The sequence below is a fragment of the Agelaius tricolor genome, unplaced genomic scaffold (assembly GCF_023055355.1).
Source record: "Agelaius tricolor isolate 1412-34295 unplaced genomic scaffold, bAgeTri1.0.p SCAF_34, whole genome shotgun sequence".
Lineage (NCBI taxonomy): Eukaryota > Metazoa > Chordata > Aves > Passeriformes > Icteridae > Agelaius > Agelaius tricolor.
Window position 1 is genome coordinate 4,486,570 of NW_027269294.1, and position 22,033 is coordinate 4,508,602.

A 22,033-nucleotide genomic window follows, 5' to 3' on the forward strand; every position below is an offset into this window, starting at 1 on the left:
CAATGTACAGCAAGTTCAAGATCATTGTATTTGGGAAAACTCCAGACCTACTCTGCAGTGCCCTGAAAGTGAAAAGTATTTCCTTTGCTACTATAGATAAAAGGATTGTGTGGGGCCTCTTGCACTGCAGCACTTGTGAGAATCCTGAATTCTAAGTAGAAGTGAAAGGACTTTTACTTGTGTTCAGAAACTAAGTTGATGTTTTTTTCCATACAGAAAATGATTGAAAGGTTTTAAGGACAAAACAACAAAAGAAAAAAACCAAAAGACTAAGAGTATGAGTTGGCCTTGACTCAATGTTTTATTATATTTAAAAAGTACAGGTGCATTAGTCATATTCTCTGAAGGATTTCTTGTAAACGTGCTTTGCTGTTTGTAAGCTTTCCCTGTGATTAATTTTTTTTTTAAATAAAAGTATTTTTTAAATTAGGTGAATTGGTACTTTGGAAATTGATAATGATGGAAACTGAAATGATCTGCTCCAGACTTTGAGGGACACTGAGTGCTGTGAGCAGCGTGCAGAGAGCTGTGCAGAGGAAGAAGCCATTTCTGCTGGGGCTGGGCCGGTGCGTGGTTCTCGGGAAACCCCAGGAGGTGACACAGGACCTGTCGCGAGGCCCCATCTGCTGGTGCCTCCTCCTCCAGCCGCGGCCTCTGGCCGTGCCTCAGGTACAAGGTGTAGTCTGTGTTCTCCTGAGGTCACATGCCGCTGCTTTCACTGAAGAGAACCTGTTCTCACCATTTCAGTCTTGCAGGATAAGCTGGGAATTGAAACCTCTGCTGTGCAAAATCAGGGAGAGGTATAGAGTAACGGGAAAGCTGGTTCCGTGTTTGTTATGTTGCAAAGCAGCTAAACCAAATGAAATCTGTGCAAATAGTAATAAAAAGGTGGGCCACTTCTAGTATGATTTTGGGTATCAAAAGTCTGAGATGTAATCACCGTGAGGCTCCTGTTAAGGTTATGTGCTAGAACCCATCAACATGGCCAGTTTTTAGTTGGTCTGACAGCTGCATGCTGTCAGAATAGTTTTTTATATGTAAGCAACATTCAAACAGAGCAACAAAAAGAACTGAAATTTTAATCACATTTATGATGACAATTAGAAAATAGTATTTTACAAATGTATGGGACTATGTATCTGTCTTACACTTAGAGAATTGAAAATATGTTTGTCATATCTTTTAAGACATGAATCATTGTTCCCTACCTGAAAAACTGAGCATGGATTATCCAAAGCCATGTGACTGCTGATATCTGACTGTTGGTACAGAGCAGTTTCACTGGACTGAACTTGTAGTGTTGCTGCCTTGTCTTGATGGAAAATAAGGAGATCTGTGGGGCCTGGGAAAGCACCCTGGGTGCTTTTGATTGCAAAATGGGTTATTGATGGATCAGTACTCATACAGAAACTTTCACTGAGGGAGAAGTTTTAAATGAGATTACTATCCATCTTTGTTCTCCCAGTGACTTTTCAACCTACGGTTTCTTTCATTCCACAGAGGGATTTACTGTTTGCTGTGTACCTCTGCTGCTCTTCATCTGACCTTTATTGCTCTGCTGCCCACTGAGTTGTTCTTAAAGCCTAAAAAAGGCATATGTGTCACACTGGGAAATTTGCCGGGGAATTGTCTCAAACACTGAGACAAATCATATGAGAACCACATAGAACTAGCTAGAAAATATTTCCCCATCTCACAAAAGTGTCACTTTTCCAATTTTGACCTTTATTCCCCTCTGTCACTCTGAAATGATGTTGAGAACTCTCAGCTGTTTTAATAAAAAAGCACTCAAGAAAGTGTGAGACTGCTCCACAGCTATCAGTAGCCTGTGGAGTAGGCACCTCCTCTGATACCTTGGTGGAGTGTATCCCCATGGAGAAGCCGAAAAAAGCAGAGCAGGGTTTGGAGCCTAACTCCAGCAATCACTTCCTATCCCAAAAACCTGCACTCTGCTCTGCTCTTGTTTACGTGCTTGTGTTTATAACAGAAATTCCATCCTGGACCTGAGAAAAGGTTTTTGCTCAAAGTTTTGTCAGACTGTTGTAGTAAAAGTTGTAAAGTTTCAGTTTCAAAAAATTGTCATCCTCCAGTGGAAGAACTTGCACTGAAAAATTCCCAACCCAGTCTACTTCTGAGTTTGCCTTGTAGAACATCTTTTGAAGCGAAGTCTTCTGATGCAGAACAGTTACACTTCATGAGGGCATGTTTTAAAAGGCAGAGTGTCTGGGTCAGACAACTGACCCAGAGCAAATATAATTTGTCACCTCACCCTCTCCCCCCAAAAATGCAACTGTTGGGGACTGGTAGGGGGAAGAAGTGGGAATGGTTTAAGCCAACCCTGCCCAGTGCAACAGGTGGAAAAGGAGCTTGAGGCAGTAGGTTCCCAATATTCTGTTCTTCAGTGCCATAAAAAATTCTTAGTGCCAGCTTAGGTGTGTGGGAATTTGTACTACACCTTTCCCACCACTTGCAGCTGCACCTGCTGCATTCCACATGTTACCTGGTGTTTGTTCAGCTCTTTGCAAGGTGTAAAACAGGAAATGAATTAATAGAAGTAAAACAGGGGGCAGCAGAGTGTAGCAGCTGTCTTACAGGATGTGGGACACCTGAAGGGAGAGGCAGTAAGTCCATAAGGAATGCTTGGAACTGTTCATCTGCAGGTACTGGGTTAGCAATTTAGAAATGGGCCAAATGCTCCATGCTGAAGGGAAGTGTAAATATCCCAGGAATAGTACAGATCCTGTAAATTATTTTTTTTCCTAATCTTTGTTTTTAGGTGATGCTTCTTCTAGTGGTACCTCTGAGGTAAAGTGGCAAGATTTTCAAGTGTTTTGTCCTGTCTGGTGTTAATGCAAGAGTTGTAAATGTCAGGCATAACTAATAAAGGAGAGATGGAGGGTAGAAGGGAGAAGTGAAATGAATGAGTCAAGTGTTCGGGAAAGAACAGAATATAGGAAGAAGCAGGAATTACTGAGTAGGTGGCATTTGAAATGTGCCTGTAAAAGAGAACAAAGAAATGGGAGTATTTTTCGTTAAGTCCCCTTTTTGGACTGTATTTGCCCACATTTGAGGGTTTGTGGATTAATTTGTTACGAGCTGGGCGGGGTCAGGAGGAGAAGGAGGAGTGAAGATCTCCTTTCCTTTCTCAGCTCCCTGCTGCCCTCTTGTGCAAGATCTGCTCTCTACACCGGTGCATTTCCTAGCTGTTCATAAAAAGGCAGTGATAAACTTGGAGTTGCTTCTCGGTTTGATGAAATGCTGGATTTGGGGTGCCGACCTCAAACACTTTTCTGTGTTTCACCCCCTGCAGATCCTGTCCTCATGTCAGCTGGCACTGGCCTTGACCCCTTTGTCATTCATTGTCTCCACATTTTTAAAGGATTTAAGGGAGAATGGAGAGAGCTGCTCTATCACAGTGTTTGTCTGATCTGTTGTGATAAACTTGATATGAAACCTACTGTATCTCCTGCTATAGTTGGTTTATGAGTGCTTCCCTCATTTCTTTGGCTTAAAGGGAAAATCTTTCTGACTTCTTTGTTGTCAGGATTTTCTCCTGTGGATGCTAAGGAATTAAACTTTAGGTGGACCACTAGCATTATGTTCAGCTCTTTTTCCTTTTTAATAGAATTGTGCAGCTGATGATCTTGCACCATCTGAGTGTCTGAAAATTCCCTGATAATAGAAAGGAAGCTGGAGGAAGTGTAACAGGAGGAAGAAAGTGAACTGGGGTTGGGAGAACAAGTGTTGGGAATTAGGATGGGAGGAAGATGGAAAACCAGGGGTGGGCAGTGAAGTTTAATAATAAGGTCATCTTAAAAAAAATGGAAACAGGTAAGAAGATTGTTTAGAAAGAGTCTAAAAAGAGCAGGAGATCTCCTGGTAAGTTGTTGGACACTTAATGAAGGGACATATGGACACAGCATCCATTTGTACATTCTCTTGCAAAGGGAAAGGAGCAGCTGAAGAACCTGACTGGTGTGGTAAGGGAAGTTTTTAGACATGGTTTTCATGATGTTAGAACAGTAACACCATTGGACCTTCAGCTGTGTGAAGAGGAAAAGGGAAAACTAAATGGGAAGTGGAGAACTTAGTTGTTATGTCTGTGGTGTATCTCAAAGCTCACTGTCATGACAGGGATACTCAGCTTGCCTGTTTTGTGTCTGGAACTGCTCTGAATTTCCAAACTGCCATCAAAAGGTGGCAGTACAGCAATGGAGATCAGCAGCTTGGGCAAAGATGTTTGAGTAGGAAATGTTCTCTTTCACCTTTGCTCCTGTTTCAACACGGGTCATCAGCTCAAGTGCAAAGCAGAGAACGCTGTAGGGAAGTTTTGTAGTTACCTGTTTGTAGTGAGAACTATTCCCTGTGGGTTTTCCCCACTAGATGGAGGGAGCCCTCCTGACTTTGCACACAAGAAAACAGCAGCGATCTCATATGCTGGGATTCATCCAGAATTAACTGTTAGTCAAGTCTGACTCATCTCCTTCGGTGAGATGCCGAAGTACTCAGGAACAATTTACCCCACTCCAAACCATGTCTGTGAAACAGGTGGCTGGAAAACCCACAGGGAATAGTTCTCACACAGATAACTACAAAAATACATTTTTGAAGAAAAGAACAAGAGAAAATGGTAGTAGCTAAAATTGTTTAATATCATAGGCATATAAATTAATCAGACCACATAGTCCTTAGTATGAACATTCCCTTTGCAGAAATGAAATAAATAATTAAATTAGATTAATCAATTGGTATAAAAATAAAGAATCCTCTCAGGAAAAGTAAATATTATACAAAATTGTATATCCCATGCTAAAACACATCTCGAAGTGCCTACAAAGGGCACTTATGATCAAAATCATAAATATATTATAAAGCCTCCCTGGGAGGTAATGAGCTTTTATGGCTTACACTATGTACTCTGTTAATGAAACGTACATTGTTTCTGCAGAGTGCACTTAGTACAAAGAGAGTTCATCTCATGAAAAGAGATAAGTCCAGAGGGTGTACACATTTATATTTGTGGTGTCTGGTCCTTCCTAAGGTCAAAAGTTCCTCCTGGGGCATCTTCATTTTTCCTTCTGAGAATGCTGTTGCAGACCAAGATGATGTCTTCTCAGACACTGGTTTGTCCTGCACAGATTTCCTGTTCTTCATTCATCCTGTTCTTCAAATAGCACACCCTGAATAATACACTCAGTCTTTGATCACTCTTGACAAATCCAAGTCTCACATCTTGTAAATCAATGCGTATTTGAAGTGCCCACAGTTGCCCACAGTGATTGTGCTGACACTGCCCAGTGGCGTGGTGTTGGCCAAAATCACCTGTGCTAATTTTGTGATTAATATTCTCCATATGTAGCTGGAGTTACTGGACTGGCTTGTCCAATAATTTCATTTTTAAGCAAGATCTCTGAGCAATTAACCCTCTAAAGTTACATTTGTTGCAGTTTCTCACTAGTTTTTTGAATACTACAAGTGAGCATCTTAAATTAAGTTGTTCTGCAGGTACAAGAAATAACCTCAATTAATAAACAAGTATATTGTGTTTAAAACAGGAAAAAATAAGCTTTAGCACTATGTTTGGTGTAATAAAATCCAGAGTTAAAAACAGTGAAGCAAGTCACTAAACAGAAGTAGGTGCATTACATACTGCCTTTTGGACAAAACCCAGGCATTGCTGCAGTGTAGGCAGGAATACTTAGTTAGCTTATGACATTCCTGTAGGGAATTGCTTTCATTCATAAAATGTCCATCTTAAGTACAAAAGTTGCTTCTCAGTGCTTTGTAATGACTGCTAATAAATATGTAATACACAACGTTGTGCTTGTCAGGGCATGCTAATCCCATTCTGTCTGCTAAACAAGGATTTTAACAGGCTCTTTTAGAACAATGATTTCAATGCACTTAGCAAGTTACTGGAAAAGACATTTACAGATAAAGAAATACATACTGTATTCTTTGAACAAAAACAAAGCTCTTTCTCCAAAACCCTGCACGTGCAAATATTCCATGGAGCTGCATCAGAAGTGCTGGTTTATTGGTTGTCCTTCTAGGACTCACATAAAAATGCACTTAATTCATGATAAAGGCATTCAATTAAAAACCCTTCATAAAAACACAAATGTAGAAATATCAGCAGGTATGCAACTGCAGGACATGCTTCAGTGTTTCCCCAGTTGCTTTTATCCAAATCTGGAATGCAATTTTACCCAGACTTTAAATCTGTTGCAGTTGCAGCAGCAGCTTTGCATTGCATAGTGCTCACTGATTGGTGATGAAGGGACTTGGTGGGTAGGTGAGTCAGAGAAACGGGGATAGAAGGCACAGAAAGAACATCATTTAAACTCAGTACTTTGATTACTTACTTATGAGTGGTAGTTCTTTTTTAGAATGTTAATTCTGATGCAGTGATGTGGAAACATTAAGGTATGAGATAGAACATTACACACAGAAAAAGCAGGTTTTGAAAAGGAAAGGAGAAAAAGGAAAGGAGAAGAAAACTATGTTCTAAATGAAAATGACCCATCACCAGAAACAAGGAGAGTTCACTTGGTTTGCTGTGCCCTGAGGATCTTCCTTCCTCTTTCTGATGTACATTTTTGAGGAGGTTCACATTTCAGGACAGTAAAAATGTGGAGGCAGCAAAACTTTTTGTATTAATTTTCCTTGAGGCCGATGGCATTGGTAGGAATGGAAATATTTTTAATACTACCTCATTATTTTTGGAGGTAACTAAGCTTGTCATTTTCCATTCTAACACTATATGCAGTTTTCCAGTTTCCTCTCTCTACCACATTTCTACTAAGTAGAGAGAAAATTACATGAAAGGTTAACTTTTACTGGAAGGTTTTATGCTCTTTTCCAAGATCAGTTTCCTCATGTGGGGTTAATATCTGTTTGGGGCAAATGAACAGTTACTGCTCAGATGGAAGAACCCAGAGGTTCAGAATCCTTGCAAGCAGAATATGGTGGTATATAATTAAGCTGCCAAAACTAGTTTTAAGTGCTGTGATACTCACCTTCATTTAAAAAATTTTCAATGGTATCTCTAGCCATAGTTCCACAGAAATGTTCAGGATTCAAGAGCTGGACAGGAAAGTTTCCACAGAACAAACAACTTGACAGATTTTTAAAGAAATGGCAAATAACTTAATCAAATGGTAAAACTTAATCAGGAGGAGAGAGAATGAATAGTGTTAATGGTACATTAGTATGAGGGTAAATGTCCTCTGAGAAGGAGCAGTATGCATTAGAACTGTTTCACTCTGACTGATCATCAATGACTGTATTTATTGGACATTTTGTAGTGGCTGGTTGTACCAGCCTGTCATGCCTCTGCTGTATCTGTCACGTTAAGCTGGGGCAGTGTAGCCAAAATTCCATTTTCTGGAACAGGATTTCCCCTCAGAATCCTGTATCTCCACTTAGAGCATGTGGGTTACATCTCTTCCTATTGAATCCCATGGCAAATGTGCCATTAGCTTCAAGATGTTGATCACAGCCATACAGTATGATTTGTAAATGTTTTTTCCAGTATTGAGAAGGCAGTTAAATGCAGGACATTTTTCCATAGTTAGCTAAAATGCAGTCTAAGAACTTATAAATAAAACTCTGTGTGTGGTACTATTGTAAATAAGGAAATCAGCCCAAGCAGATTCCCTTGAGGCGTCAAAGTTTTTCTGTTAATTTTCTTTTAAAATTTGCAGAAATCGCTGCATGGGATTCAGTTAAGATCAAAGCAAAAATACAAAAGTAACCATGTCATTTATTTCTAGTTTAGCAGAAGGGGGACAGTTAAGTCCCTTACAAGAGCCAGTTTTTGTGAAATTAGAATTTCTTTTTCCCTCTAGAATCACTTGCAAAATAGCATCCATCTTACAAATACCCATCCAAATAAGACTCCTTAATATTTTGGGAGAAGCTTTCACTTACCACACACAGAGAACACATCATAATAGCACTGGGAAGTATTTACATTTTTCACATCTTAAATATAACATAGTGTCTGCTTTAAAAAATAGATTTTCAGTAGCCTTCAGCTGTGGTGTGTCCTAGATTAGTTCTTGTATAGCTGTAAAAACAAGACATTGTTAGTAAGTATGTAAACTAAGGATATCTGTAATTGTTTGCAAAATGTCAAAAAGCATCCAGGAGGAATGAACTCTGCTTACCATTTGCATAAGATTTTCAAAGCTCTTCAAAAATTCTTCGGGGGTTTTCTTCCCATAAGATTCACATGTTTTCATCTCATAAGACTCACAGTGCTGGAAGATAAAGAGAATCATGGCACTTCTAAACAGAACATCACAATCCTTAATCAATCCTCAAGCTTTCTCACTGAAAAATCCAGAGGGTTGTAATCAATGCCTTTTCTAGCTGGAAAAGCTTTGACTCAAGCTCTTTCAAAAGGGAAGGAGTTCAGTAATGACACCTTTCATTCACTTTTTTTCCAGTGATCCTTGTCCTTCTGCCAGCACATTGTGTGGTTGCCAAGTACGTGTATGTGAATTTTTATGGTCACAGGGAACGCTTCTCCCAAAAATTCAAGAATTGGACTTTTTAATTTCCAAAGTAATGAAAGGCAGATTACTGTTTCTAATAGACTTGCTTTCTACAATTCCCCCATTGCAGGGGGCACCTGCTATAGAAAATAAGGAGCAATGATGACAATTATGAGCACTGTGAGGAAATCCTACCTCTCCAGAGTCTCTGTAGGTGAGTTTGTTCACGATTCTAATGGCTTTTTGGAACGCCCAGTTATCTTGGCTGCTCGCTGGTTGTAATTTCTGGACGCCCTTCTTGAAGCAGGTCACAGCTGAGGACAGGCATCCCTCCTAGGGCAGGAGAAGAAGGAACTGGTTTAAAGCCAGTGTTGCTGCAGCACTTTTTCCTGCTCATGTTAGATTGTGGTCCATGTGCAGATAAAGGTATCCAGGATATTAATTGAGAATATTCAGCTGTACCTTTTCTAATTTATTTTTTAATTAGTTTTTGGTATGCAGGTGATATTGAGGCTTTACTTTGGCTGTTCTTGCATAATTACTTCAGTATTTCTTAATGAAATAAATGTCCACTTGGCTATTAATCATGACAGCATTTGAAAGAAAACAGTCCTGAAGGAAGAGTAGATCAGTTACATGCAGTAGGTTTTCACCTGCTAAAGCACGAGCATTTTATTTTTAAAAAATTACAATGTGGGAATATACTTTTTTTTTCTTTCCTCATTTTGGTGCCCCTTCTAATAATGCCTTGTTAATAATTAGAATTGACGAACAACTGCATGTTTTCAAATACTATTAAAATGTTGTTATATGATAGCATCAGAAACGATACAGAAACTATGCCCAAAACTAACCTAACAGTCAACAGAGAAAGGAAAGCAATGTTTACTGCAGCCAAAATTTAAGTTGCTTTCTGTTTTCCAAAGAAGGAAGCTGCTGATTGCACGTATTAGAAAGGCTCCAAAGCCATCCTTTTTTGCATACCTACTGCTGCCCAAGCTGAGTCTCGTCTGCCTTATGAGATGTCACTGCAGTTTGCTGCTTGCACAAGGACAAGGCAGCTTTCATGGATGTTGCTTATAGCAAATTTTGCTAGCAACATTCTGTGTTGGTCAGATAAAACATTTTCTTTTCCTTAAAAGCCACACATTTATGTTTGTTTTAAGCATCATTACCGTAACTGGCCTTGCTTACTGGAAAAAAACACTACTCGTCTTTTAAAGAGATCGATTTTCCAGCTGAAACTGAAAACGTTTTGGTCTCATCCGTGCTGAGCTGAGAAACCAGCATTTCTCATCTGTGCTGCCTTTTCTGTTTTGCTGAGCTGTCACTTATAGCTCAGGCAGGCAACAATCAGGGCACTGCAAGGATTGTGGGGCCCGGTGTGCTGAGCACTTCGGGGATGAGGCATGAAGGAGCACACACCACTGGAAATGTCTGAAGGGGGCTAGAAATGTCTAAAATATTTGTATCAGTGGCACCTGGCAGCAGCACTCTGCATCTGACTCAAACTAGCTTTACAGATGAGCCCGTAGAGCCCTTGCTTCCGGAATTAGCGATCAGCGGGGTGAGATACAGATCCAGGGCACTTCAGCATCTTGTCACTCAGTGTCACTTCAGCTGCAGTGCCAGTCACCAGCAGGAGAGCTCATTTGCCCCCCAGGCTGGAATTACCTCAGCCTTAACACTGCTTTTTCACTTTTTAACACTGCCGGCTTCCCTTGAATTGACATCCTCTAATCTCTCTTTATTCAAAGGAAAGAATATTTCATTGTTGAGGGTACAAGGAAATTATGTGGGAATGAACTGGGGCTAACAGTTCACACAAAGGAACCTCAAGGCAGCCAAAACAGATTGGGATAACCCACCTAATTTTAAATGTTATAATAGGTGGTTTTCTCATTGAATATTCAAGATGAAATGCAAATCTGCCATGAGCAGGCTATAATAAAAAAAATTCAAATATTTTGATATTTGAAATACAGTTCTGTGAGCAACTTTTTATTAAATTGAGTTTGACTAGGCTGTGATGGCAGCTAATCACTGAATGCCACTTTAGCACGCTGTGTTACATATTTCAATCACCCTGTAGGATGAAGAGTTTGTTGATTTGGTTGCTGGTGATAATTACTATTAGCACACTAATGTTTTTTTACATGTTTTACATCAGAAGCTGAACCCATATCAATGCCTTCTAAATATGAGAATTCTCTCTCTTCTCTAGTATTCAGAGGAGGCACTTAAGACCTCCCAGAATCAGACAGTAAAGCCCTAAGCTGCAAGTGAGCTGTTGTTTTCCTTCCTGAGGTGAGAATGACTTTTCTTAAGAAAAAAACCCCAACAACCTCATTAAGCAATTAGTCACTAGTTGTTGTATTTGCTTAGTTTCAGAGGCAGCTGGCAAACGCTGGATTAAAATGACAACTAATAATCTCCTCCTTTTCACTTTGACACCACAAGTTAGAAAGAGTTTTAGTAGAAAAAGCCCAAAGTTAGAAAGAGTTTTAGTGGAAAAAGCCCAGCAATGAGTTTGTGCACTGAAGTTTTTTCTAGCAATTCCAAGGAATGCATCTGGTTTGGTCGTGCTTTTGTATATTTTTTGGCAAGTTAAACATGCAGCGAGCTGTAAAGCCTAGGAAGAGACTAACCAAAACCTGTGTGAAATGAGGTGAGTTTTTTTTCCTTTCTTCTTGTAACTGCTTGCAAGGGACTTTAGAATCCTGAGTAGATAAATTTTTAAGAATGCCTACAGCTTTTACAGCATAGTAGTGCATAGTGATGGCTTTTACATGTCAATCAAAATTGTTTGTGCTACAAAATAGGGCTCAAAAATTTAAGACAGCTGATAACACAAGTATAATATTAGGTAGTCACAGGTTGCTCTACACCTCAGTTGCATGTTGAGGGATTATCAAAGCAGCATGCATTTACCCTCTAAATTTTTAAGATGTGATTTTACTATTATTAGCATTTAAATTTACAGTACATCCTGCATCCTACCACTTTTGAGAGTGCAAAATATCAGCACTAAATAATGTGTAAATATGTATCTGTATTAAAAAGGGGTTCACAGAGAGCTGCTCTTGTATTTTTAACTGGTTATAATCTGAAAAGATTATATATATAAGAATATTGGCAGGTGCAGTTTTGTCTTCCTGTTGGTAGCACAGTCCCTGCACGAACAGACTCAGAGCAGTGTGAGTGCACATGAGAGGAGGCACTCATTGACATGGCCTTGCAGTGCCACTCTTGTCATTTGGCTGTAGTGGGAGGCAAGGGGGGCAGCTCAGGCATGCTGGAGCTCATGGCAGCTGGAGGCACTTCCACTCCAAATACCTGCATCCCCAAAAGCACTGCTGCTCATCTGGGTCTTGTATGAATCCTCACTCTTAGCACTATTTGTTAATTAAATGGAGTTTGTGCAACTCTGGATCTATTGGTGGGTTATGATACACATAAAAAGCAAAATAGTAATTCCAATGTCAAAATAGAAACACTTCTGCTATTAATTATCCAGAAAAGGAACTTTCTTAGAAAGTACTTTCTTAGTCAGGCTAGCTTGCATTAAGAGTACTAGGTCAGAGATGTGAAGAACAAGACATTCTCCATTTGTCAATGGAATAAACCAGCACAAAATCAAAATTATATAATTATGAAAAAAATTTTAAAGCAGCCTCACCACAAGGTTTTCTGGTGTATGCAGCAATTCAGCATCCTAAAATAAAACAAATAAATCTAAGTTAGAAAATTTTACCATTTGAAAGTGATGTCCCTCATAAGATACATACTAAGCAATGTCCAATGCTTGAAAGTAATTTCAATATTATGACAAATACCATCACTTACCTTATCTTTCACCATTTTTTGTAAGTCTTCAATTTTCTTTTGAATCTGTTTGTATTTTAATGTTCTGGGTGAAGCTGCAGTCAGCATCATTGTGGAGCAGAAGAAAAGCATGCAGTAAATAATCATCCTCTTCATCCTGATGAGTTCTGGTTTAAAGTGTGCCAGGAGCAAAGCTGTGCTGTTCAAGTGTAACACTCCAGTTTGAGCTGTGCTCAGGTAAACTCTGCACCTACCTATATATTGCTCCCTGCTGGAGATGGAGAACCCACCCATTTCAGTTTGGAAAGCTTTGTAGAATGGATTAATGAGTAACCCTTTTTTCTTTTCCACTGGCTAGGTGCATGTATGCAGGCTTGTGCGTGGGGGGGCAGGGATTGATGGAGTGAAAGAAAATGTGCCCCATCTGCACATTGGGCAGGAAAAAAGAGAAAAGGGTGAATTCCCATTTTCACTTTGAGTCAAGAAATGAACGTACTAAAAAGTTAGTACTTAGAAACCACAGGCCTAGGTAAACAAAGATTCTGCATTTTTTTTCCTGTGTCATACAGCAATGAATCTCTTAAGTCCATCTACAGCTCTTCTGTACTGTTCTGGAGAAATATGACAGGACTTCTTTCAAAATTTAAATTTATTTATCTCACTTTATGGCTTCAAGGAGTGTTTGTCAGCTATTTTCTCCTGACATATATGGACTGTGGCTTTTTTATTCTCAGCTTGGATTGTGTTAGAGATGTGAGCAAAAGCTCATCTTAGCATTTAAACCAGCTGAAATATGCTTTATATTTGCTTGGAACCAGTAGCAGATATATGACCAGCATTGTGGAGGGCATGTCCACTGGGAGTGAAGGCTGCAGGGAGATACCTTGTCCTGGGAGAGATGAATCCCTGGAGCACAGCCATTTCCAAGAGGGGAGCAATACTGGAAGGGCAGGGATTAAATCCCGGTGTGTCACTCCCAAGGGACACTATTGCTTGTGGCAGTGATTCCATGCTTGTGGCACCTAAACACATTCAGTTACATCCTTCAGCAGCTGAGAATTTCCTTGGGAATGCAGAAGAATGTATGAAGTCCAAACAAAAGTCTGTGCAGGCACTAGGGACTTACTGGACTTCCAGCTCTAGGAATCAGTTGATTTTAAAGTCCCTGATCTTGATATTTCATCACAAAGAGAAGAAAGCCAGCTTTAAATTACTTTTATGCATTATCATTATTTAATTACTAACAATGGCATTGAAGGATTCCTATGTGGAATTAGTAGAGAGCAGTTAAAGTCACTTGGGCACCTTCACTTGTGATGAATAAAAATGGTCATGTATCTGTCCAATTAAATCTTTTCCTCTGAAAATCTGAAGATTCCAGACGGCTTTGGGGATGCTTTACAAAATCTACACAGAGTTTGGACTGCAGTTGGATGTCTAGTAAGCTGTATGATATTCTGACATGGTATAAAATTCCCTGTATAAATCTCGTGGGTGAATTTGGGATGTCAGGCTGGGTCACTTGTTCATTGTTCATTTAAAAATGAGTGTTTAAGCTGGTGACAGCTCTATCTAACATGCTCTGGCATGTTTCTTTTCTATGTGCAAATGATTATTTACTCTATGCTGTTTATATGCTTAAGTCATTTTTCACCATTTAGAAGAGGAATAGCCTAAAGGAATAAATTTTAAAGGTGTATGTGGAAATACACATAACTGCACTCAGTCTCATGCATGCACTCACAGACTCTCTCCTGGTGAAAGAGATAGCTACTAACACCCAATAAAAGAGAAATTCTGAAAAATGAGAACTGAAACAAGTAAGAAAAAATACTTTCTTCTACCACATAGTCTGAGATTTTATTTCATGAAGGAAAGGTAGTGTGATGATTTTTCTTCCCCCCTACGGATGCATCTTAAAATAATTTTGGATAAGCAGCACAGCTGCACTGTGAAGTACAGAGGATCTAATTAGGTTTTATTTGAAATGTCTGTAAATTTATGGCTAGGGTTCATTAAAGGAAGTCAACAGCATCTTTGGTTTGAGAAACCACATGGTGACCAATACTTTTTATCTTCTCTCCCTCCATCCCATTCCTGTCAAGCATTGCGGAATTTTTTTTTTTGTCTGTTGTTTAACACCTCCCTGAGGCTGCGAAGAACATAGAGAGGTTATTTCCAACAGTGGTATTCTTTACACAAAGAGAGGTCTTGCCTCTGCTCCTCTTTATCATAACTTTTACATAAGTTGTTGCCTGGTAATGTGGATGAACATTCATTTATCCTCTAATCCACTTTTTGATTGACTATTGGAAGTGTTCATGGTAAAGCAACAGGCTGGTGCTAATGTTTACTTTTACTTCTTATTGCCAGTATTTCAACTGTGGATTCTTCTGGGAAGTTTCTTTGAGCTCAGCTACAGGAGGTGGTCATGGTAGCACTGTCAGCCATTTATACATCTTTATTTGGTTGATAGGTTGGGAACTTCCCACTTGGATGTGTAACAGGACTCTGTTAGCTGTGACATCTTGTGATGCTTGGCAGTGTTTCATGCAAAGAGATCAGTGAAGGTTTTTGCTGGTGCAGACAACTTCAGAAACACTTAAAAACTGAAGTTAATGCACAGGGTAACTCTCCATGTGTTTCCAGAAGCTCAGGCCTTAAAGGGGCAGAGGCAGATCTCCACCAAAATCATGGGAGGTGAGATGGCTCTGTCTGAGCTACTCCAAATTAAATCAGTTACATCTGAGATCAGTTTTAAAGGTGGTGGAGTAAATGGGAAATTAAACAATGGGCATTTGACAATGTGGTAACTTTTTTTTGCATATCAGGTCTCTAAAGCTACTGTATAGACTTCTGTTTTGTGTTAGAGGCTGTAAGGCCACAAGAACTGCATCAAGGAAGCCATGCTGACAGAGAAAGTGAAATGCAAGGACAAAGGAGGACTTCCTCTATTGTCTAGGCAGTGGAGAAAACTCCTTGATATCCCCCTTATCAGATAAGAGCCAGCAGCAAGTTTTTTATATACGTCACTGCTCTCTTGTGGCTTAGGAACACGCTGAGTCAAACAATGACAGCCTCTCTCACATTGTCGCCGGCCCGGCCCCGCAGGGATGGCTGGAAAGAGGAAATGTGAGAAACCTCCCGGGCCAGCCCCGCCGGGCCGAGCCCTCCTCTTTCCTCTTCGCGATGGTGCCACCCAAGAGCTGCGTGACTTCGACCCCGAAAGCCTGGTTCCCCCACCCACATTTGCCTTTACAGGAGAGCTGAATGGAGGCTTTTCCCATGGCTTAGTCATTGCTATGGCTCAGCCAAAAGAGTCTGTAATATACAGGGCTGCTTTCAAAGAATTTTTATAACTTAGGTTTGTCAAATTTCATGTATGTACTCTCTGTGACTTGGGGGATTGTAGGAGACAAGGGGAGAGAGTTATGCTGGAAAATGGGAGACTAGGAAGAAGATTCCTGTAAAACAGATTTAGAAAAACTGGTCTTCAAAATATTTCTGATAGCTTTGCAAGACAGTTCTACCCTCTTGTAATCTTATTTTCCTATTATAAGCTTCAGTATAATTCTTTGGTCTTTTAACTCTGTTTTGTATTTGTAAAGAGAAAACCTAACCTGGGAAAAAAATGTACTCTTAACTTGTATTTCTATAAAAAATGAGAGTAAATATAACTCTGAATGTGGAGACACAGACACTAAAATATTAATAGGCAGCAATACAAAACCATTTACATTCTCCATAACATTCCATTCTCCAAACCATTACATTCTCCATTCTCCATGTTCCTCCAGGGCTAACTTGTAGCCTATTTCTTTCCAGTAAGGCTTCTTTGGCACATAGTTTGATGTATTTGTGTCCTTACCAACTACTAATCACAAATTGTACTGTGGAAACATCCTGTCAACACCTCGAGCCTCAGACAAGCTTAGACCCACCCTGCCCAGAGCCAGATATTCAGAACTGTCCTCTTGTGGGCACATGCTTCTAAGTCTCCTTTAGTGCTGGGAGCAGCCTCCCACCTCCTGGCTCACGACTTTCTCTGCATGTAGGATGGAAGAAGCCTCACTGTGTGACCAAGTGAGCTCTTCTGCCACTGCACTGAGCCATATCATGCAGTTCCTTTCACATCTCAGCTAAAAACTCCTGCATAAGGCCTGAACAGTTTGATCTCTGTAACTAAGAGCTTAGAGCTGTGCCTGAGCTGTGTTCCAGCTTTCATAGAGAGCTTCATTCTCCTTTACAGTCATGCTCATAATCTTTCCTCACTGCCAGAGGACAACCACGTTCAGAAGACAAGGCAGCAGCTGACAGGATGTTTGGCTACCACAGTTCTCTTAAAATGTTGAGGGCAGAAAGGAGTTGTTCATCTGAAAGCCACAGATGAGAAGAGGTTGGGGCAAGTCATTGCTCCTGCTCTGTGTGGTAGCCAGGACTTCTGCTGCTCAGGGGTTTGATGCGTGGCAGGTCTGCAGCTCTCCTTGTGAAGGATGGCTCACAGAGCACCACCTTTCTACCACAGGAGTGTTGTCTGTTTCCCAACATTCCCAGCACATTTCCCAATGATTCTAGTAAGAGACAAGCCTATGGTGTGAAAAGCAGGGATGTGCTAATGCTGAAACCCAACAGTGTGTGTCATGTTCATCCCAAATGTTGGACAAGAAAAATGGGAAAAGATACATGCAGGTGTTGGACAGTGAATGGAGGATGCAGAATGGAACGATGCTTCCTTTGCTCATTTACTATTCTTAATGAATAGAAGGAGCAGAAGTCAGGAGAGACTGACACACTTCTGTGTTCCAATACCAGTAGCATAAAACAACCTCCGAACTGTTACAGGCATAAGATGTGTGTGGTGCACGGTCTGGTACACAGCTAACTATTCCACTGGCAGCTGGGGCTCCCTGGATCCTGTTATGCCTTGCATGGTGGTCAGCATGACACTACAGTCTTGATAACTGGATTCAATGTTTGATGTTAGAGATTCCTTTGGCAGTCACCCCCAGGGTTTGGTGAGGCTTCTGAGCTGGTGTGGGATCTCCACAGCAGTGCAGTTGTTCCTCCGTACCCAGCCTAAAGCTAAAGGGCACAGCCACTGAGGGGCTATGGCCCCTTTTCCCTCTCCAGCAGATCTGCTCTGATTTGGCTTTTGTAATACTTTTTACATAAAGTTATCTTCAACATAAAATGCAATTTTCTCCTTTTTATTGTGGTTATTATTGGTAGAAGCAGATGACTGGATACCACTTATTTCTGACTAGTTCTGCTTTCTGGTTTTCAGGTACTGCCAAAATACTGCAGATTGTCCCTTCCTTCTTCTATGTATATGTGTTTACTGTTTCTACTCAGTTTCTAATATAATTATTTTTAATGATAGTGTTGATTCCAAATCCTATGAACTCAGTCACATTTTTCTCCTGCCCTTTCTTTTGTGTCTTCCCAGGGACAGTGTCATATCTCATGGTGCTGGGGCACCTCTGGCACAGCAAGAAGCAGTGAGGACAGAGGAGCAGTGTGACATTGCACGGGAGGATGCAGTCTGCCTCCTTCTGGAGTTACTCCAAGTCCTTGCTTGCACACCAACTCCTCAGCTTGCCCTGAGCACCACCACTGTGTGTGCTGCAGACCACTGGATCAGCCTCCAGACGTGCTGTACTTCAGTCCCTGCGGCAGAGGGGAGGCTTTGGTGTCACACTGCATAGCTGAAGTGAAGGCTGAGGCAGAAGCCCTGTCTGCAGTTCTCAGGGAGTACAAACCCAGGTGCTTTCTTCAGCAGCAAAGCCATTTAAAGAAATTTCTACTTCAGGTCACTGCTACTCTCTGTCACAGTTTGTCACAATCTGAGGAGCCTCTGTTACCAGGGCCTTGGGTCAATACAGTAAAATCCCTCTTGCAAAGGCCTTGAGACCTTGTTTGTTTAGCTTTGTTTTAGTTGCAATCACTTCACCATAAACCCTATTTTCTCCTTAGCACACTTGACAAATTTGCAAATAGAAATGAGTTGCCAGAAGCCTGAAACTCCCCTCCTACTGGCTTTACTATTGAACACAACTGTGATCTGCTATGCAACAAGTGTCTCCTTAGTACATGAGGCTGAGGGGGCCAGTGGCTCCCACTCAGCAGCATCATTCCAGGAACAGCAATTTGGTGCCAGGGCAGACAGTATTTAATGATTCTGGCAGAATTATTTTATGGAAGAGTGTTTAGGAGAATCTTAACTCTGCACATTTAGGACTCTTGAAGGTATGTTGGATTTGTTGTTACTTTTCAGGTAGTTATATCAATAAAAGCCCTGATGCAGAAGTAGCTACACTAGAATTCTATTGAATGGCAATACTCTTCTGTTTCTCATATATTAATTGCTCTGGTGATGAAATGCACTTAGTTATAACTTTTAACTTCATAAATAGATCTGCTGTTTAATTGTTTACAGGAGGTTGAAGGATGCTGAGGTGACTAGCTCATGCTATCTTTAATAGATAAACTAGTAACATTGTAAAAACAGTCTTTCGTGCTTTTTCTTTTTTTCCAGATGTCTCTTTGTCTGTACATGGCTGTATCTAATGCAGGGATGTGTGTTGCTGTGCCTGCAGATGGATCTGTTATGTGCACACACATACAGCTTTGAGAAGCTATATAGCAGAGTTGTTTGCATAATGAGTTTCATTTCTCTTCACAGGTCAGCACCTTTAGCGAACCTTGGAAAAACTATTGTGTGAGCAGTCAGCACACCAGGGCAGCAGCACCCGGTGGGTAGAGCTTGTCTTGGATAAAAAGCTGAATGCTGTGGTTTCACTGACTTGTCGTTGAAACCTTGTGGTTTCTGTGTAGGAGGCTGTATAGGCTGGACACATTCGACATCCTTGTTTCTGAGCTGTGAAATCTGTACATCTAATTTATGAAAATTATCTCTGGTTCAATTTTATTCTTTTTGTTTTAATGAAGTCAACATATTTTCCTTGCATTCAGTAGAAACGGTAATGGAAATGTTTTAAGATGCATTGTGAGCATTTTTGACCTCAAAAAGCGAGACAAGTCAAGATATTATTGGTTATGATTAAGGTCTAGGAAGGAAATTTTAAATGAAATACAGAGAGCCAGATGTGAGAGGAAAGCATTTTCTCAAATGTGGAGACAAATAGAGTAAGTAACTGTAGGAAATGACAGAGGAATTAAAAAATAAAAATCTTCTATCTGAGAATTTGATTTTGTTAAACTCCAAACACCTTAGTAAGATAATTTAGAATAAACTATTGTGCTGGTACCATTTAAGGTAACCAGCAGTATCTCTAGTCTGAAAAGGTGGTCCAAATAAATAAATTTTTAAAATCCAAGACTAAAGAATCTAAAAGTAAGACAGAGAGAGGGAGCTGCAGCAGAAGCAGTAGCAATTCCAACAAAACCTAATGGGACAGTTGATCACTTGGGTGTTTTTCCTTCTGTAGTTGAGTTCCACACTGCATTCAGTGAACTGATTCTCAGGATGACAGAATCATCACTTAACTGGAGCCAGGAGAGCCATGGATTCACCTGTATGAGCCTTTACTCCTTCCCTCACTCTCCTCCCTTCTGCTCTGGTGAGTGCCTCCCCTCCTGTAACTCCCCAGAAAGCTGAGCTGCAGCAATACAGGACACCTGAACCTCTAATATTGGCAAATCCCATTCCCTTCACCATTGGCAGCACTGACTGCCCAAACTTTGAGTTTTTACCAACAACAGTTTTGCCTCTTCAGGCAAATTCCCAGAAGCATGTACACCATTCCCTCTGAGGGAACCTATGGGAATGAATTAAAAATGAGCAAAGACCTCTGGATTGAAAACAAAGGAGAAGAGAAATAGCATTCAAGTTAATAAAACAAAGTTTCTTGCTGAAATGTAAGTGAAATTACTATTTGTGTGAAAAAAAAACAACTACTCAGTGTGTTTGTGGGAGTACCAAAATCTGTCTGAAAACATTAGTCAAAGCATTCTTTGTGAATAAAGATTGAAAGTGTGATCACCCACTTAGCTATTTCAGAGGGATGACTGCAAGATTCATCTTAATAATTTTCAGTAATTTCCATATCAAAACATCAATAGAAGACCATAGATTTTAATTCCTCATTACTATCTTATTGGTCCATCCTGGAGACTTGTTCCTTTTCAAGGAAAAAAAAATTAATAGTGTTACTCTAACACTTTTAATTAAAAAATTGTATTTTTGACTGGAAAATTAAGGTGTCTTGTCCTGCTTGTGTTTTCTTTTCATAAATCTGAGACAGTAAATATGATATCTGCATCTGTCAATGAATATACAAGAAAATAGTAAAACTGATCTCTAAAAGTACTCTTCTGGTCAAGGACATTTTTCTTGCCTGTTACTTATGAGCTTCTTGCAGACTTTACAATTGATACCTGTTCCTTGAGCAGGACAGAGCTGTTTCTCTGAGCTATCTCGTGGGAAACCAAAAGGCAAACAAGGAGGCACTGAAGATCCTAGCCCAGAGCAATGGTAGCTTTTGAAAATCACATTTGTCCCATTATCACTGCAATATATGCAGATAGGCAGATAACCAAGGATTAGCTTTCTTCTGAAGCACCCAGACTTTACCCAGAAGCAATAGGATTCATCATTCATTCCCGTATAGCTCAGTTTCCACTCCTGGATCCTCCTGACTATAAGAAAGATTACAGAACTACTTTGTTATTCAACCCATGGAAAAACCCTGTCAATGCCTCTTCTACTTGGTAGCTAAGCCTCCCAGGATAGTTGCATCTCTTAAATCTCCCCTGCTGCAGGCTTGAACCCCTGTGTTGAGGGCACAGCTGACAAATGAGAAGAGATGCTGATGGCACTCCAAAGGCTGCAAAAAGCTTGTACTTCATACTGCTGCACAAAGGGCAAAAATGTGAAGGGAAGTGGAAACATTTAACCCGAGGACAGGAAAACTCATGAGAATCTCAGAAACGGCCTGAAGAAAAAAGGAGACAAAGATGTAATTTCCAAAACAATACCCAGAGATCAAAGGAGGCTGATGCGCTTTCAAACACTGTTTGTGCTGGATCTGCAAGGAAAGGTTCAAGAACTTGCTGTGAAAAATGCAGAGTATGGCAGAGAAGCAACAGACCCTGAAGATTTTTTCTTGTCTCTTTTCCCTGCCATTGCCCTCTCCACGACTGATTTGGCCACATTGAGAGAAATGTCACCATTCACTTTAAATTGCCTTTAAATTAAGCAGAGATGAAACAGTTCTACCCTCTGATATAATCATGTGCCATGGACGTTCTCCTTACTTATTATCTAAACTGCATTGTTTTCTCCTTTATTGCTAGACCTAGCTGAGTGCACACTTTCCCTCTCAGCTCTGTTCATCATATCCTGATTGATTTTATTAAGTTTGGCCAATTTATGTCAAAGCTACTAAATAACTAGAAATATAAAAATGTTCTGTGCTGACGCTTTCATATGATCATTTCAATTTTCCATTAATTATATTTAATTATGGAGTTTTATTTGAAATAGTTCTAAAAGCTAGGAAATCAACCTTTCTCAGTATTTAAAGAAGAATATCCAACCTGCAGTGAGCTTTTTTTTTCTTACTCATCTCAATAGTTGCATTGTATTTTATGCCACTTCATATGGTTTCTGTCAAATTAAAAAGATGCTCTCCCTTGTTTAGGTGATCAGTCTAACATTTGTAGTCATTCTCTGTGCTTTCTTACAA

The 22,033-nt window shown here is 40.2% G+C and overlaps 1 protein-coding gene and 1 long non-coding RNA gene across 2 annotated transcripts; one reads left to right on the forward strand and one right to left on the reverse strand.

Moving 5' to 3' along the window:
- Positions 1–556: 556 nt before the first annotated feature.
- LOC139602552 (uncharacterized) lies at positions 557–21,755 on the forward strand. Its single transcript, XR_011683296.1, has 4 exons — positions 557–669; positions 17,773–19,078; positions 19,775–19,906; positions 20,063–21,755. It is a non-coding gene; the product is annotated as an uncharacterized lncRNA (long non-coding RNA).
- Positions 8,057–12,482, reverse strand: IL21 (interleukin 21). The gene is made up of 5 exons (XM_071452325.1): positions 12,348–12,482; positions 12,181–12,216; positions 8,697–8,834; positions 8,172–8,264; positions 8,057–8,071 (listed from the first exon to the last, which is right to left on the reverse strand). The coding sequence occupies exons 1-5, from the start codon at positions 12,480–12,482 to the stop codon at positions 8,057–8,059; spliced, it is 417 nt and encodes a 138-aa protein (XP_071308426.1).
- Positions 21,756–22,033: the final 278 nt, after the last annotated feature.